Below are 19,141 nucleotides of genomic sequence, written 5' to 3'. Positions count from 1 at the left end.
AAAGGAGGACAAAATGAGATTGCACATGAAATGATCACATCAAAGCAAAATGTTAATTAAAGTTGCAAATGGTGTAAGTGTTTCATAAAGTCTGTCAAGAACATCAATGTGAGCTTGAATGTTATTATTAATGAATATTGTGAGTGTTTAAAACAAACAGGCTTGGATAAACTGACTCAAGGGCACGCAGCAGCTGGAAGATATGAGGCTAATTAACAGAGAAGGTGGTGAAACAAGATTGAGAAAAGGAGTGAATAAAATAAGGAATTGAGGAGACTGGGATAATTGGGTTCCCATAGGCACAGTCATGTAGAGGTGCTCACTTTTGTTTACTCGTGTTTGCCATAGACATCTGTTCACGCAGTGCCGCCTCTCCTGCAAGTCAATGTCATGGAGAGAGCAGTACAAAACGCTGCTGAATTATTAACCAATGCCACGCTCACCAAGATGCTCTTTTCCAACCACAGAGTTTAGTGGGGATTCGAATCATTAAAGTGTGATGCCTCTCCACAATACTGAAAGGGAATAGCTGATTTTTCTGAGCCAGCGATCAGACCATCTCTTTTCTATCTAGTCATTGTTCAAGGTACTGCCATGTTGTGCAAAAAAATCTACAAAGCAACTGCAGAGAAATTTTGTGACGAGAACTTTTTTGGACACCAAACTCTAGACTTCAGTGTTCCTTTATCTTCATAGGTACATTACAGATGGGCTTGCGATTGATTTATTATTCCAAACCCAAATTAACAACCAACAAATTGAGTGACAGCTAGCCAAATTTGAATTCCCTCATCTGACCTACAGTGGCATTTAGAGTTATTCCTCTTTGGAGAACTAATGGTTGCCATTAAACAAACCAAACCAAATGTAATATTGCACAAAGAGAACAGACTGTATTTATTTAATGTATTATTTAAGTAATGTCTTTGCCATGACGCTTTGAACAAACGCTGAGAGACTAGACCGTTTTCAAAAGCAAGTCAGAATTTTGACTAGGCTGCTCCAAAAAAAATATATATATATTTTAAACAGTTTAGAGCTGATTTTGTGTTTTAGGTCATTGTCCTGCTGCATCACCCAAATAGGCTTTAGATTCAGCTCATGCACAGATGGTTAGACAATCTCTTTAAGAAGTGTCTGGCATGTTGCAAATGATCCAGTTCTTAATGTAGCAAAACATACACTATCAGTCTGCCGCTAATATGATATTGTTACAGTAACAGTGGAATGATGCACTCACTTTACATCAGGAAGACCTGCATCCTCCAAAGAGTTCCATGGTTAGTTTTCACAGGGCTAATATGGGTAATTGTAGTAATTATAATAATTTAGAAACTGTGATTTGTATTTTCACAGGTGTCTATTGTCTAAATATAAAATTGTATATGATGTTATTTCTATTCTTTGAGAAAACTTTCACTAAAAAGGAAATTGGTGAACTACTTTTCCCACAACACTAATAAAAAGAAAATGTATTTTAAAAAAAGTTCAGACCAGAACGAAAATGTATAATTTCTTGACAAATATTCACAGATTGCAATAAAAAGTATGTTGGTAGTTTTAGGGCATCATCAATAAAATATCAAAAGAGTGCTGCTAAGTGGTGCACTTTTTAAATTTGAGGACAAATAACACTTAGTGGGCCCAGTGTGGCCAACTAACTTAATATTCAACATTATTGATCTAAATGCATTGACACTATGGTATGAGAAGTGAACTGAGCTGGAAGATGATATCACTGTTTTCTCTCATTTCTAAATTTATAACTAATGATTTTTACAACCGGAATGAATCAACACTGAACTTACTTATGCTGGACAATGACACTATTTTCTTCTAGATCTGCTGTACAGCCGAAACAAACTTTATTGCATTATTTTCCTGTTTTCACTGAATCTGTATTGTAAAAAGCGCTATATAAATAAAGGTGACTTGACTTGACTTAATGTAAATTCCTTCTACACCTTTTATAATACTCAACTGATTGAACAGACCTGACAGTCATCATTTGCATTACTGTATTTGAACTAAATAATACATTTTCTAAGACACTAAGTCACAGCACTGTATCTTAAAGTAAATTCAGTGATTGTCTGAATGGCACATACTCAAACATGGCAAAGAAAATTAGTCCAAACACACTGGGTCAGCAAATTATTACTGAAAATAGAGAACAAAGGAGAGATTACCAATAATTGCCACTGGTTTTATAGTATTATTATTAGAGTATTATTAACTTCCAAACAAGTATGACACCTTATAAAAAAATTTTTTTAAAGCTACAATTAATGCAATTGGATGAAAAATTCAATTCCAAACATTTACTATAAACGTAATTCAGATTGAGGATATTATGAAATACAAATGAGGAAAATTCCTTCTATCAGTATTTTATCAATGCAACCAAGGACTGTGTGTGTGCCTGCATTAAAAGCTGTAAGGGAAAGAGGCGAGAACAGACGTTGCTATGGAAACCTCAAGAAAAGGAAATGTGCTAGCTGTGCAGTAAATTTCTTATGAGGTGCATGACTTTTAAAATCTAGATTTAGTACAATATATTGTTCTAATCATTAAAATAAGTAGTAATGAAAGGGTTTTTTAATTCAAACAACTTAATTAATTGTGTTGTGTTTTTTAATAATTAGGATAGGTAAAAGATTGTGATTAATAGCCACAAGTACGTAAAAGTCTCACATAGTGGATTTTGTTTAGTCTAGTGCTATAATGGTTTGAGTCATAGGCCGAACTCCAACATCCACCTACTGCAACCTGTGTGACTCCTGCTACCGCACCACAGAACATGTCATAAGATTTGGGTCAGATCCATTTAGTGAGTCAGCACCTTTTACTTCAACACAGGGAGTACAGTGGGAGCCACAAATGCAGTGAAAAATATTCTCTCTGAAAAATGACTTCAGACAGTAACGCTATATGCTTTATTACAACTGAGAGTTAATTAAATATATTTAAAGCTAAGTTCAGCCTCAGGTGAATGTATGGGTGAGGATTTCCTGAGCTCTGAGTAGACAAAACTGAGGACAAATCTGTGGATGGTGGAGCAGCACACTTTCTTATTCGAAACTGAGCCCTAATCTAATTAAGACTATAAGATTAAGATTTCCTGACTGTTGCTAAATGAGCTCTGGCAGGTCGCCCAGGTATTCAACTGATCTGTATTCATTACTATGCCAAATGTTACTGTTTGTGCACTATAAAGTAATGACTGTATAGATTTTTTTTTACAATTTATACTTGTAATTTGTAAGTAAGTGATGCTATCATCAAGAAATAGATAGATAAACATGCAAGTACAGTGAAGAATGTCTTATCAATTTTATAATCCTGTAATACTAGAAGTGGCACCTCTCCACTTTAAATAACACACAATATATCATAGTACGAAAAAGGCTCTGCTAGAATAACTGGTCGCTATGTTAAATGATAAGAAGTATTTATCACATTTATCAGTTTTAAGAGATGATTTTAGAGTTTTCCTATAGAAAACACTGCATATTACCAAAGCATTCAATAACACTCCCTTCAAAGACATATCAAATGTTAAATAAAACAGGAACTCACTCTAAGGCTTTTTTTGACTCACTCTCATTGATAATGTTTTACCCTGGTGGACAATGACAATGTCAACCTGTATTTTTATATCATCTTAAAGGTGCTCTAAGCGATGTTTTTTAGGCCAAAACCTTTTGTGTCACATTCAGCAAACATCTCCTCACTATCCGCTAGCTGCCTTTCCCCTGAACACGCTGTAAAAAACCGCGGTCTCTGTCCACAAATGGCAAGAAAAACAAACTGGCCCAGCCTGGACAATGAAACATAACAAACAGTGTTCCAGCCAATAACCGACAAGAAGGATTTGGGGGTGGGGTTTGGGGGGTTAGTGCGTGTGCACATGAAGGGGGGTGTGGGGAGTGGAGGAGAGAGAAGCATGAGGAGGGAAGTTAGCTAGAGAAGAGATGACCTAACAACGACTAACGTTAAAATGTTACATTCTTGAGAATTTTGATCACGACCAAAGAGCAAATAAAACAAATAACAAAGAATAGGGAAAAGGAGAAGGAACGCAAAGTCCCGAATTTACATCGGAAAAGAGTTCAAAAGGTGGCGAGAACTCCGCCGGCAGAAGGGCTTCCAATCCAACATTCAGGTGGCTCTGTTTTTTCTAAATGGTTCATGACTGTTTCAGGAAGCACGGAAGGGAGGGGGAGGGGACAGGATGAGGAGGAGGGAGGGTCGAGCTAGCCTCTGTTTTGTTTGACAATACTTCAAACGTCAACAAGAAGTGATGTCACCCAACATCGCTTAGAGCACCTTTAACACTAGTTAGGGGCAATGTATAGCAGGTACAGATACGGCCCGTTCTGTAGGCATACTAAACACAAAAAACAGCCCACTATGAGAACTGCGGGAGAGACGTTAGGCCAATACACTCGTGGACAGTACGTCTCTCTTTCTGGCTGTTGCTCCTGGACCACATGATTGCTTCTCTGTAAGGAGATTAAGATGGCATGCGTCAATCCAGGATTTGGAGAGAAAGAGACAAATACAAATTCGTTCTGTCCAGTGGACAACACTGCAGACAGAGACAGTTTCACACGTCCTCACCAACCTGCAGCTACAAAACATGGACACTGCAACAACAATTTTTTTTTATGACTGACAAAAGTTATTGATCTTCAATTTGTTTTTCTAGTAAAAAGATCTACGAAAACTATCTATGCAAAAAAAGGAGATTACATGACAAGTAAAAATAAATAAGGAACTTATCTTATTGAGTTTATTTACATATTTTGCCAACGGGGTAAGAAAAATAAACTTAATTTAACACGAAATCTAAAAACAAGTATCTCCTTCTTTTTATCTTGTCCAATTAATGTATATTGTTTTTACACACACACACACACACACACACACACACACACACACACACACACACACACACACACACACACACACACACACACACACACACACACACACACACACACACACACACACACACACACACACACACACACACACACACACACACACACACACACAAATGCATTAGAAACCAACAAGGGGGTTTAATGCCCCTTTGCCAGGTCAAGAGTTTTAGTAAAGCAAACCTTGTCCAGGTGTGTGTGTGTGTGTGTGTGTGTGTGCGTGCGTGCGTGCGTGTGTGTGTGTGTGTACTAGTACAACTATCTTTGTGAGGACCAGTTTGAGTTTTAGACCATTGGAGTGAGGACAGAGAGTAAAGTGAGGACATTTTGCCCGGTCCTCACTTTCTGAGACCCCTTTAAAGGCCTGTTTGAGGGTCAAGACTTGGTTATAGGGATAAGATTATAATTAGGTTAAGGGTAGGTTTAGGTTATGGATTCGGGTTAGGCACTTAGTTGTGATGGGTAAGGTTAGGGTAAGCGGCTAGAGATTGCATTGTGTCAATGAATGTCCTCATGAAGATAGATGTACAAGAATGTGAGTGTGTGTGTGTGCATTAGAAACAAACAAGGGGGACTAGTTTAATGCCCCTTTGCCAGGTCAAGTGTTTTAAGCATCTAGTAAAGCTGACGAGAACATGACAGTTATCCAGGATTCCCCCCCCCAAAAAAAATACACACAAAAACCCACACCTGTTCTATATTTAGAGATCATTTGAGAAACAGCTGAGTTTTGTAATCCTGACAATTGGAAAAGGATTATGTTCATAACACTGCTCAGCACAATTCCATCACTTTCAGCATTGCAATGATTGCGCAACCTGTCACGTGGAGGTTACATTTTCAGCACTATTTTTCTTTTGACAGAAAACATCCAGCATAGGTAGTCGCTCTGTACCCCACTACTGCTGCACACGCAGTATATTCTACGTGGTACATAAAAGCAATGATGCAGAGCAGCTCAAGCTCACATGGATTACATCTGAAAGCAACAGATGGCACTCTCCTCGAATGACACTCTCATGTCTACCTCATCATCACTCCCTCACACACACAAATGCACTAACACAGAAGATGTTTTACCTTTTTCTTGGGTGGCATGCCCACTTGCTCGTTTTTCTTTTCGTTTCTCCACGATTAACAGCTTAAGTAGTGGTCAATTTTGTGCTCTCACAGCCGAGATTGACCAACGACTGAGAAATATCCATGTACTATCCCTTTTAATCTGTTCCGTCCCAGGACAGCCAGCCAACTTTGTCAGATGAACCCTAAGCAGGTTTTACGGCATGTTTTGCGCGTTTTGAAATTCATAACGTCGCGAGCCTCAGGTTTATCTGATAGTTGTCGCAAACGATGAGGACCGAAAGTCTCTCCATGAGTGGACACACAAGCAGTGTGAGAGTCTCTCGCTGTGAGTGGAGTTTGCCACACTATACTCCTCCACCCTCCCCCGCTTTGAAGGGCTTTATTCCACATAGTGGCATCTGTTGCTCCAAGCACGAGCTGCAAACCCGCGCGATTAGCAAAACTGATATTCTGTGTATAAGGTAGGATATATTCGTAAGTACAATTCATAGACATAACGTTTTTTACACGGAGATAACGATGTTAAAGGGATAATGAAAATTACACCATGATTTACTCAACCTCAAGCCATCCTAGGTGTATATGACATGCTTCTTTCAGACGAATACAATCGGAGTTATATATATATATTTTAAATGTGGCTCTTCCAAGCTTTATAATGGCAGTGAATGGCCTTTTCTGTTTTGAAGTCCATAAAAGTGCATCCATCCATGATAAAAGTACAATATCTTCCGGCAGAAGCTACATGAACGCATTGCTTCACTTCAGAAAGCCTTTTTTTAACCCCCCAGAGCAGTGTGGATTACTTTTATCATGGATGGATGCACTTTTATGGACTTAAAAACAGAAACGGTCATTCACTGCCATTATAAAGCTTGGAAGAGCCAGGACATTTTTTAATGTAACTCTGTTAGTATTCTTCTGAAAGAAAGAAGAATGTCATATACACCTAGGCTTGAGGGTGAGTAAATCATGGGGTAATTTTCATTTTTGGGTGAACTATCCCTTTAACCCCCAAAAATCGTAACTTTACAACTAAACTTAATCTTGTAGGCCTATTGATATCAGTGTATTTAAAATAAGGGGTAAATTTAGGTTAATTCAGGTCCCAATTAACTAAATCATGACTTAGCGGGGGCCGCTTCAAATGTCATAAGTCGATTTTCGTCATGTTTTACTATATTAGGGAGTACACAAAAATGTGGTCCTCAAGAATAAAATAGTTCCAAAAGGCTACTAGCCTTCAGAATTAAAGGCTTCGCGCCTCCAAGCTACACCTAGTACAGGAGTTAGCCTACTAAACTAATCAGGTTGAGTAAATGATTCAATTACTAAATTATGAAGACAATGGCTGAATTCGAAATTACATTCTAGAACACTACTTTTACCATTTCTGCCATAACGCTATTCCAATTATTCCTGAATGAAAGTTTTTTTTTTTTTTTTTCTTCAGGCTTGACTGAAAGTGTTTGGAACAAATCGGATGATGGAATGATTCACTCACATTACAGTCACTTGTCGCCACCTACTGGTGAAATGATGTAACCTATAGAAAAAGGTCACTAATATATAATAATGATATTAGTAATAATATTTCCACAGTGAAAAGGCCCATTGTTCATGGACTGTAATATCAGCATAATAGATCGCCACTTGAACAATAAAATTTGACCAGAACTAACAGTTGCGTAAAACTGTTTATTGTACAAAAGTATCAAAATGTTCTTAAAATCAGATATTTTTATTCACACAACAAAACATGACAGAAAATTGGACATTTTAAATGCATAAACAACAGCAGGAGTATGATTCACCAGCATGACACATGGAGCAAACACTGGGCCAAATATTACATAGCCATTATACCAAGTAAAAGGTGAATTTGCACCAAAATACTGCAGTCTGACTGGGATACATAGCTTTTGGAAATACTGTAGACACTATTATTTTTATATACAAACAATTATAATTACTATAGACTAACATTATAGCCCACTAAATACCACTACATTTTTCTAGATGACCTATATATGGCTCTAATCAGATGACAGAGTATTAAAGGTGTACACCTGTGAGCATGCAATGGTGATCCTGTGTGTGTGTGTGTGTGTGTGTGTGTGAGAGAGAGAGACTCTTTTAGGATGTGCATTTCTCTTCAGTGTTTGCATATATCTTGTAAACTTGTTTTGATAGAAGTAAGGAAAAACTCTAGATAACATCCTATAAAGAAGTCAAATACAAAAAAAAAAAACAATGGGAAAGCACTAACTCAAACCTTGCAGAGAAAAAAGTGAAAAAGTGGATCAGAACCATACATGCAAGACACTAAATATTGTGCCTTCAGTTATTGTTTTTCTGTTTAAATGCATACTTATCAAATATATTAGGCAATTAAATAGTCATGAAAATAATTATGGAATTGGTCATAAGTAATTCAGTCCATCAAAAGTCTTTTGATTATAATTTGTTTTCTTAAAATTAACGCTCAATGCCACAAGAGTTAATGTTGATGCATTCTGTGTTCTTATAAAATGTACACATTAATTATTAACCAATATTTCATTCAAATGCTCGATTACTCACTAGAAATGAATATATCTGGTTCTTTTCGTTTCTTTAGATTCTTACAAAATTACATTTTTATCATCTAACCTAGTAAAAATTACAAAAAAATTGTGTTGTAGCCAAGAGTATGAACAATACATCCATCCTTTTTTAATGCTTCTCTCTTTTAAATGTCATCAACCCACACACATACACGCACAAGCAGTCATGATCATTCTATGAGTCAACAGATGCATTTACTAAATTACTCGTTGACAAATCTTAGCGCGAGACACTTTACGTCAGTCACACTAACTGAATTTCTGTGGAGTGTCCGTTGACTATAAACATGTCTGCTACATTGTCTAAGTATAGATTGCCTTAGCCTACAATGCAATCAAAAATAGGGACACAGCTCTTTGCCTGTTTATAAAATTATTTTATAGGCCTGCACATTTAGACATACATAAATATTACACACAATGAACATGCATTGATAATGTATGCATGTGAAAGCACATGCAGTTGGATTACGCTTTTCATACACACACAGACAAAAACACACACACAGTGAATCTATAAGCCTCTTACAGAGGGGTGTGTGCAGTGTAAAGCCACGCTCAGTAATACACTTCTCAGAAGGGCACAACTAGGCAGACACGCACTGCTGGAGTTCCAGCTTCAGCACCTCTCTCATCTGGTCCATTCAACCTCACACACACAAACACATCCAGCTGGAAGACAAACATCTGTCTGACCTTACAATCACAGCAGAAATGATCAGCCTTTCGGTGAGAGACTGCAAAACCCTAACCCAATGATCCTTCGTTCTTGGTGACAAGTGACACTTCATCCAAATATAAGAATTTTGTCATCATACCCTCATGTCATCTCAAACCTGTTTATCTTCTTTCTTTCTTTCTTTCTTAAAAAAACAAACAAACAAACAAAAAAAAAAACATCAGCATGTATGTTTTAACTATATCCATTCAATGAAAGTATGGGGTCCAAAAAATCTTTTTTTGTGTCATACAGGACCAGGTGAACTCTCCCATTAAAAAGCAGAGTTTGTAAGTTTATATGAACTTTCTGAGGGATTCAATTCGGTTATTTAATGATAAATCAAATTTAGTCCAGTACCAACTAGAATATCTGCCTCTTTTTTGTACCTAAAATGTTGGCTATGTAACTGTCTACTTTACAATACTCCAGAAGAGCTTATTTTGTGTTTCTGGGAGTTTTTTTTTTTTTCCTCAGTAATCCTTGTTCTTAACAGCATTCAGGTCACTCATTATGCCTGTTTGAAATGCGTCCTGGCATGAAAGCATCTTTCCCTGCACATCTGTTTGAATATGGCATTATAAATCAAATTTATAGGGTCTTCAGGGACCATGGAGCAATTTTTAGTCTCGCTGAGCAGCGTTTTCAAACCTCAAACCACTTTCGCAAGATCATCGTGCTAATAATGTCAAACTAAATTATATTTTACATAAAGGCTAGTGTTGTGGGCTTTGATGGGCTGCTCCCTTTATATGCTAATGAGGACCATGTTTAAAAAAGCAAAAAAACATTTGACAGTCACATCATTATAACCACAAACTGGCCCTCACACAGTGTCAATAAAGAGCTCAGTTCCATCTAAAGCCAAATGTCCCAACGAAATCCATGTGCCTTGAATGACAATTTAGCTAGACACACACTTACAATGAACCTTAGGGCTTACCCTTTTAGTTTCAGACAGTACTCACCCAAGAGACGTTTTTATTCTTAAGAGTTCTAGGCATTTCTGCAAAGAGGAGAAGGAGAACCGGCGACTGATGCCCTCAAGTTCCAAATTCACCTCTGAGATCTGTGGCCCATTTGCGCTGGTGTCTGGTCCCACCGAAGTTAGGCTTTGATATGATACACAGTGGCCATTGGCCACCACCTACATGATGTATACTGACATGACCATAACATGAAGAAAACTACAAAGTTTGATCTTGTCTCTATCATTTTCTCCCTCCTCAGCCCCTCTGCCCGGCAATGCATTATAATACTGCATGGATATGCAACGTAACATCTGGATGATGCTCCGCCCCATAGTACTGGAGGCAGGAACTCATGAGCGGCCAATCCAGCCCAGCCAACAGCTGGGAGAGGAGATTTAAAATGATATAAAGAATAAGGTGGAGCACAGGGCACGTCCTGCCCAGTGTTGTCAGACAGATTGTATGTCTCTCTAAAACAGGATGAGCAATGCTCATAATCCTACGGCACAGTTCAAAACACTCCCTGTCCTGCCTCTGGAATAGGTCAAAGCATTGAGTGCAGCAAAACAGCACAGTATGCTTTTCATAACCATCAACTAATACCAGCCTTATCTCTGTAAATATGATGGGTTTATTCTGTAATAAGTTTGGTAGTAACAACAAATTAAACAGATCTGACCAATGCTGAAAAAAGAATTGTGAAAATACTATAATGTATTTTAATGGATAAGTATGTGAATGGCGCTCTGTGGCACGGCAGGGTTTTTGAACAGCTCTTCACTTCTAGTACAGGGTGCGACCTTCTTTATACTTAATCTTATGTAGGCTATCTTGCAACTAATGTTAATTTTTCTCTTAATACTCAACGTTGATATACATGAACAACAGGTCAAATTAAATTTCAATCAGCATCGAACTGTCAGTATAGCAAATAAAATTTTGGGGTGGCCAATCAGATGTCAAGGGACACCCCTCTGGCTCCACCACTTGCAGTGGCCAATTATTGGGATTATTTTGTACATTGCAATGGACTATTTTTTTATCACATACTTTTTAAGATAATATACAGGTAAAATATTATAACCCAAACTAGCAAGTACAACACGAATATTTATACCATGTAACGAAAACAAAAAGTTCCAAAAGCAGGAGTTTCCAAAAGTGCGATAAGATTTGCACAAGCCGCTCCTTTCTATTTTAAAATACTATAGAAAGATCAAACAGCCACATAATCTAAAAAGACTGAAGAGAAAAAGAGAAAATATCATCTTGCACCAAAATTAATTGGGAGGCTCCCCCCCCCCCCACACACATTTTATTGTAGTTACTGAGGTCAATTTTGAACACAAAATAAATAAATAGGCCTAAACATTTTCAGTATAAGAAAATTAATTGCATGTACTTAATTGCAGTTATCAACCAACTTTGCAGATGATAGGTAACCTAACATTTTGTAAATAAATAATTCTAACAAGGGGACCCCCCTAAAGCAGTTTACTCTTCAACCCCCAATGTTCAAACCAAATCTACGTCCTTGGTGAAGTTTAAAACTTTGTACTGGTGCCTACATTCATTTCCTTAATTCAAAACCTCCTCAGATTTGCCACTCATGTGACACATGATTCTTCACATAAAATAATAAAATACTCAGCGTTCCAAAGGGTTATGAAATACATGAGCCCATTGCTGAAGTTTCATGTGTTCTTTAATCAAACGTTTTTGGGGGGCATCTGTCAACTCTACGAACTGTTAAAAAAACACTCAGAGTGAGGGAAATGGCTTATCAAACAAAATAGAATGGGTTTGCTCAACCTTTTCATTTAAATTATGTGGTGTATGTCAATGCCAGAAATTGGCATTAACAGAGGCATGTCCTTCATCCACTGCCATCCTGTCTCCAGTATTCTGGCAGAATATGATAGAAACGGGTTCTCTTCCATTAGCCACTGCCAATAGCCAGATAAACACTTAATATAATTCAAGTTCACTCAAGATCAATATCTGCCAAAGAAAAACAAGAGTTGAACGTCATATTGGAAGAACATTAAAGTCAAAGCTGAACTAGGCCGTGTTTCAAACCCTTCCACTCATATTAAAGCCTTAATACTTCACCTTGTCAAGTTCAGCTGCTAAGTGACAGCAATTCCATTTAATGATTTCTTCATGAAACTATAATGGATTAAGTCAGTTTCCTCACAATATCACACTTATGTGAATCGCATCTAACAAAAAAAAAAATCACACAAAAAACAAACATAAGGTTTGAGAGACAGAGAAGAGCCTTTTGTCAAGAGAAGTGGTAAATGTGTCTGCAAGAGATCTCATGTAAGCCTGGATGAAATCGAAATTATGTCTTTTAGACACAAATACTTGCCGTATAATCCATGTTAGGTGATACAACAGAAACCAAGAACACACGGCAAGCAATTGGAACAGGCCGCACCTCCCAAGTGCACTTCAGAGGCTTAACATGAAAGTTCAATACATTCAACACATCAATATATCACACAGAGAAAACCCCACTTCACATAATCTCTTTAGTCTTGTTTTCTAATAAAAAAATATCTAAAATCATTTCAGTAAACATGAAAACACATTTGCAACTTGTTGTCCATATAATGTGATGTCAGAGGGAAACAGGACATTCAATGCTAATTATAACTGCATACTACTACCATACATGTATTGCTGCAGTACAGTAGTGTGTGCAAATTTTCTGTATGCATACATAGAATATTATACGACAGAGGTTACAGTCTGAAATACTGCATCCCACAATGCAATGTACTTTACTTTTAAAGGGCACCTATTATGACTCTTTTCACAAGATGTAAAATAAGTCTCTGATGTCCCCAGAGTATGTATGTGAAGTTTTAGCTCAAAATACCCAACAGATCATTTTTTACAGCATGTTTAAATTGTAATTTTTTGGGGCTCAGAAAAACGCGCTGTTTTAGTGTGTGCCCTTTAAATGCAAATTAACTGCTGCTGCACGGCACAGGGGGCGGAGCCTCACGAGCTCGCGCTAAGAGTCAGGACAATCTCATCTGATAATATCAGAACAGAAACTCTCAGTTGCGGTGTTCATTTCGACTCGGAGTCGGACAATAATGCCCACAGAGCCAGAGAATATATGCTGTATGGACATAGAACAGGTATAGTTTAGTTTAATTATGGTTATAACTTATTTGTCATCTGCTTTTATCCACTAATACAAGCCTGCTGTAGCAAACCCCGTCCGAATGATGACCAAAATATACTGACGGGTTCAGTGAAGTTTATTATACATCACACAAAAGATGAGCGTTAGTTTTACTCCAGAGAATCTCTGTAAGAGCTGAATAAACATAGTATAAGAAGTGCGCATTAAAGTCTTATCCATAAACTCTCTCTCTCTCTCTCTCTCTCCCTTTCATTATCAACAACATACACAGCGAAGTACACAAAACACTCGTTACAACTAACAGTAAACAAATATACACACCTTTTCAGTGGGTGCTAAATAAACTGGTAAACCTTATATCCGTAAAATGACTCGAAGAGCTGTCATAAAGAGCGCGCTCGCACTTTCATTTCGTCCGTGTCCAGTCCATAGACTGTAAAAAAAGATGGACGACGCCCCTTTGCTCTCTTCCATTGATGAGAACTAAAGCCGCCAGAGTCCCGATATGGCGCTGACATATTGGAACTTGAGTCTGCGCAGTAGCGATCTCGGGACCAGACCTGCGCAGTAGTGAGCAGGAAGTAAAGCCGCGAAATCAATGCTCCGCCCTCACTCGCCTCAGGGAAAGTGCATTCTGCACACTTTTTTAAAAATTGATTGCAGTACGACAAGAGGCTTGTTAAAATAAAGTAAATACAATCTCCTCAGTCCTCCGAAGATCCCGAAAAAATGTCCGTTGGTGCTTCAGTGACTACTTCGCTCGGAGAACCTGTCAATCACAGCTGTCAATCATGACGTTACACCACCGCATCACGTAACTAAATAAAAAACAACTTATTTTTGAAACAGACACTTGAACTTACATCAGCGTGATAAAAACGACAGCAAATGAAAGAAACCACCTTTGGAAAAAGATATTTGAAGTGTAATTTAATTGTTTAGTTGGTTTCACATCCCGTTGAATAACACGGGGAGGCGGGGCTTATGACCTATACTAGGACCAGTCACCGGGGGGCGATCGAGACGTTTTGGCTTCACTTTTCAGGGCTTGTGCGGCACGCTTGGTCCAGTCACGTTAGGCCTGTTGCTCCGGACGGAGAGTGTAAGCTTGATCACAAACAGTACAGATCCATCCTTGAGTAACAACGGGAGTAAATGAAGACTGCTGTGCTATGTTCATTCTTACATCCATCAACAACACACCTCAATCGCTTAGGAGACATTCTTGTCTACAGCTGCTCAAGCGTCGAACAATGGCGGACTCTGTGTCCAGCTCACTCAGGGCGGGTCTAGGCTCAAACTGAAGTGTCACTCAACAGTCGTGGGAGGGGCCTGCTCAATTCTACGTCACATTGCGCCGAATCTGAGAACAGCTCATTCTGAGACAGTGCTTATGATTTATTAAGATTGTAAAAAAACCACTGGGTGGATTTTTTATCATTGTAGGGTGGTTTTGCTCACACACTGCCAACACACATTTATGTTCAAACACCATGTAAAAGTGAATTTTGCATAATAGGTGCCCTTTAAGCATGATCAGATTATCCAAATTTAGGACATTTCTTCACAAAACTAGATTTAAAATACAAAATAATCGTTTTTTTATAGCCTACCCAAGATGCTAAGTTGACTCCACTTGCTGATGACCACAATCATGTGGTCGTGATAAAAACGAAGCAGCTTGAAGTGTTTATTATGAAATGTTTATCACTTTAAAAAAAAGGCCATACAGTTTGTAGTATACAATATGTATACAGCAAAAAGTTGTATACTAGCATTCCATTCTGAACAAAACCTAAAATTTGACTAATTAACATTTATTATTATTATTATTATTGCTATTATTATTATTATTATTATTCATATTGTCAGCGGCTGTTGCAAATAAAGATGAGAAACGGATATAATCACAGCAGTAATGATTAAACTCAAACTCAAAACAAAAACTAGAAGACCATGAACAGAACAACTGACAATTTAATGAACTGAAAGAAATGCAGCTTAAGCAAACCAATCAACGAAATTAACAGGTGCAAAACTGATAATCAATTCAATGAAAAAACATAAACTAACTGAAACTTAGGAAAACAGAACTAAAACCCACCCAAACATAAAACATAAACAAAGATTACCCTTAAAGGGACACTATGCAAGTCTGAGTGTTTTTTTCTCTACGAGCTCCCCCTAGTGTCTGGTAGTATAATGCTTTCAAACACTCTGTCGTAAAAACGAACTGTTGTCCCTCCCCCCTCGCCACGAGCAACCCAGCTGATCAGCTGTCAACCCAGCTGAGCAGAGGAACCGGCTATTTCAAAACCAGTTATGTCTACCGAGGCAAGTAAAGCAATACTTTCTTTCCAACTGATGGCGATTTTTTTATTTATTGTGTTGTCATGCATACTAGTATTTTTACCGGGAACGAACGATATGAACGAGGCGAACTACTGCTTTCGTGTTTGTTTGTTTGTTTGTTTGTTTTTGGGAGAATGGGCATGAGCATAAAAAAAAAATATATATCGGAGGCTAATATTTGTCTAAAGTTATATTAGCAAGGTCTATAAGTTCATCTGGTAGAATGATGGTTTACCTTTGCTTGTCTAAGAAAACATCAGAACGTTTTTTCTAGCTCGATCATGATATGTGCAACATTTTGCGCGTCTGATATTGCCTACCATCAGACGCGTTGACTTAGTGACATAAAATAAAAGTGTAAGTTACACAAATAAAACCGACAGAGGAACGGCCAAACAACTACAGAAATCAAACGTGTTTGCTATGACAATGCCTAACATCAAAGTTATAGTATCTAGCGTACTAGTAAGCCCCTAACAGACAGCGATCATAATAAAAACCTTTACAGACAATAGCAAACATCCTGAGGTCGCAATTACTTGAAATTTAAATATTAAACAGTTTATTCCAAAGATACTTAACTTACAAGTGCAACAGCAGGATCAGCATCCGTTTTGCAGGCTTCTGTTTCTCTCAGTTCTCACCATTCTGAAAAAGCCGGTCCGATATATTTACTCGAGTCTGACTTCTTGCTCGGTCAGTCTCCCGTTTCCTCTTTCGTTGGTCCTCCGACAAAGATTTCCTAGCTTTCTGCTTCTTTTTTACAGGTTCAGCCTCAGCCATAACTCAATCTATCGTTGCCCTTTGCTTATAGCTAGCCCGCCGGTGCTTGAATAGGGGCGTGTACGTGTGCAGTGCCGTCAAGCAATTCGTTACATCGCGAGACCTGATATCACGCGATACTTCCTGACACCGACCCGCGTCCCAGGCTGCGTTCCAGTCCAAAATTGTCATGCCCTTCACTTGCTAACTTCCCTTCGTCTCGTTCACTCGGATGTACGTCATTGCGAGTGCCCACTACTGGCGGAAACTGCAATGGGCTGAACTGGAACGTCCTAAGCCCTTGATCACTTGGAATCAGCTGTGGAGTTGATTTATTATTTACATTTTTTTCCCTTTAAGAATTTGTTTAATGCAGCATCCAAATGTTTATAGGTGTGTTTGGGTTGTTTTAAATTTAAAAAAAATTATAATTAATATATCATAGAGTTGTCTGTGTGGTGGTGATTAGACGAGATATGCGGTGACGTCACAATCGTGTTGCATTGTGGGACATATAGGTGCCTGAAGTGTACATTTGAAGCAGACTCGCTCCCTCGGTCAAAATCGAGGGAACGAGGGTCTGTCCATTTAAACTTCCCTTGTCCACTTCACGAAGTGGAACGCACTTCAAAATGGCGGCAGGGATTCCCCCGAGGGGAAGTGCTTAGGGAAGTTCGCAAGTGCGTGTCTAAAAGTGGACTGGAACGCAGCACCAAAGTTGCAAGTGAGTTTTTTCCGCTCTCGGGCACCAGGGGGGTGCGAAACCACCACCATTCAACCCGAAATAAGTAATATAACCATTCCACTGACTCCGAAGCTGTTCAGTTAAGGTTAAAAAGTTACCTAGAGCACCTTTAAATATAAGGCTGCGTCCGAAATTGCATACTCCCTACTCATTTTGAAAAAAATATGTTCTAGGCCTACATAGTATGAGTGTGTATAATGTAATCAGGACTACATTCGCCATTATTATGTGTGACCTACCAGCATTAGTTGCGTTGCTTCACTACCATTCACAAATCCTCTCCCGTGGCCATGGGATAGGCTAGTTTCCCCCATTGACATGACCTGGACAGATGACCCCCCTCATGTTGACTAGGCTACTTGAGAAATTACTACTAATAAAGGTAATTTCTTTGAAAACCATAGATTAATATCCTATGCAGTGCTGGACTATATTTTACTTACAAATCGCACTATGTCAGTTTGACTACTCATAGCTAAAGACATTGATCGTCCTGTGCCGAAAATACCAACGGCACATTTCTGAGGATTTGCAAACATCTGACGCAGCGGTTACAGTAAAAGACGGCGCTTTTTTATGATTCCTTTCTTTGCACTTTGAGGTCTGCGCCTGACACTGCATACGGTCTGAGGCACGATAAGCCTATTTACTACCTGTTTGCTTTGACAGCTTTGGAGCTCAATGTGCTTCAGTGTGACTGTGATCCCCTTCCGCCTGCTCTGGGGGATTTAGGTAAGGCATTCATCATGACACACACACATACACAGTGACTCACGCGTTTCTCATTCTGTTCTTTTACACACACTCTCGTTCTCTTTCTCTCCATGCGGCAGCCCAGGTGGCAGTAAAAACATGGCTTATAATAGCAGCAAGGATATTTTTAGCCCTTACGTTTTGAGTCGAGTTCCCGCTGAAAATACGTACTCGTACGTCAAGTGTTATGAATGACAAACTCAGAGAGATACTGTGGAGGTAGTATGTAGATCATGGGATCTTTTCAGTTCTGACCTCTACACTCAATGCAACTGAGTGAACAGGTTGCCATTTTGAAATAATAAAAGTCCAGAACAAAACAGTCAGGACATTATTAATTACATAAACTTCACCTCTGTTTTTATCATTATACGTAATATACAGAAACACTCAATGGAAACTTTGAGGCTTAGAATGACAATACCCTTATTTCACACATTCAAGTTCTACATAAAGTGCATTTTGTGATATTTACTCAAAATTGTATGTTTACAGGTTATATCATCATGTATTTTCAACCAAGAGCATCCTGACAGTGGAATTCACATTGAGCATGCTGCAGTTACTCACATAGGTGGACTGTTCTCTCCGCCAGTGTCCCAGACCACAGCAATACATCAAGAGAACATCCAGTGGGGTCCTGATGATGGTGCAGCCAAATCACTCTTTCTGTGAGACACAGCCTCTGGTTCCCTTTCTGTAAGGGACAGCCATCACATCAGTCTGATGAGAGACACAGCAGCAGGTAACTGTCTCCGTTCCACGCAGCCTCTGGTCCAGCCCATCGGTTTACCGAGCGTGTAAAAAGCGAACATTCCTCCACAAACAGTGATGAATGCGATGCAGTCAGTCAAAGTGAGTGATTCACATCCTCCTGATGCTTGAGACCAACAGGCTCACAGTCTGCTGGCTCCAGGTGTGTGCGATTTTGTTTGATCCGCTCCGCTCCCGTTGAGTTCCTCGCCTTATTTATTTATGCCCTCCCCAGACAACCCCACCCCCCACCCCACCCCTCCCACCGCACCCCTTTTTTCAAAGACAG

The 19,141-nt window shown here is 38.8% G+C and overlaps 1 protein-coding gene across 5 annotated transcripts in view; it reads right to left on the bottom strand.

Annotated features, from left to right (window-relative positions):
- cacnb2b (calcium channel, voltage-dependent, beta 2b) overlaps positions 1–19,095 on the bottom strand; it is a 36,127-nt gene extending 17,032 nt beyond the window's left edge. For 3 of the 5 annotated variants that reach the window (XM_079877795.1, XM_079877796.1, XM_079877793.1), the window contains exon 1: positions 6,027–6,455. In XM_079877795.1, the coding sequence (XP_079733921.1) occupies positions 6,027–6,044 (18 nt within the window). In that variant the 5' untranslated portion in view covers positions 6,045–6,455. Of the gene's footprint in view, positions 1–6,026; positions 6,456–17,585; positions 17,626–18,669 lie in introns of those variants that run through there. The other 2 variants (XM_079877792.1, XM_079877794.1) reach the window with 2 other exon arrangements.
- Between the last annotated feature and the right edge of the window lie 46 nt (positions 19,096–19,141).

This window comes from Squalius cephalus (assembly GCF_949319135.1).
Source record: "Squalius cephalus genome assembly, chromosome: 7".
Classification (NCBI taxonomy): domain Eukaryota; kingdom Metazoa; phylum Chordata; class Actinopteri; order Cypriniformes; family Leuciscidae; genus Squalius; species Squalius cephalus.
Note: the sequence above shows the minus strand (reverse complement) of the source record. Positions and strands in the feature narration are given on the sequence as shown.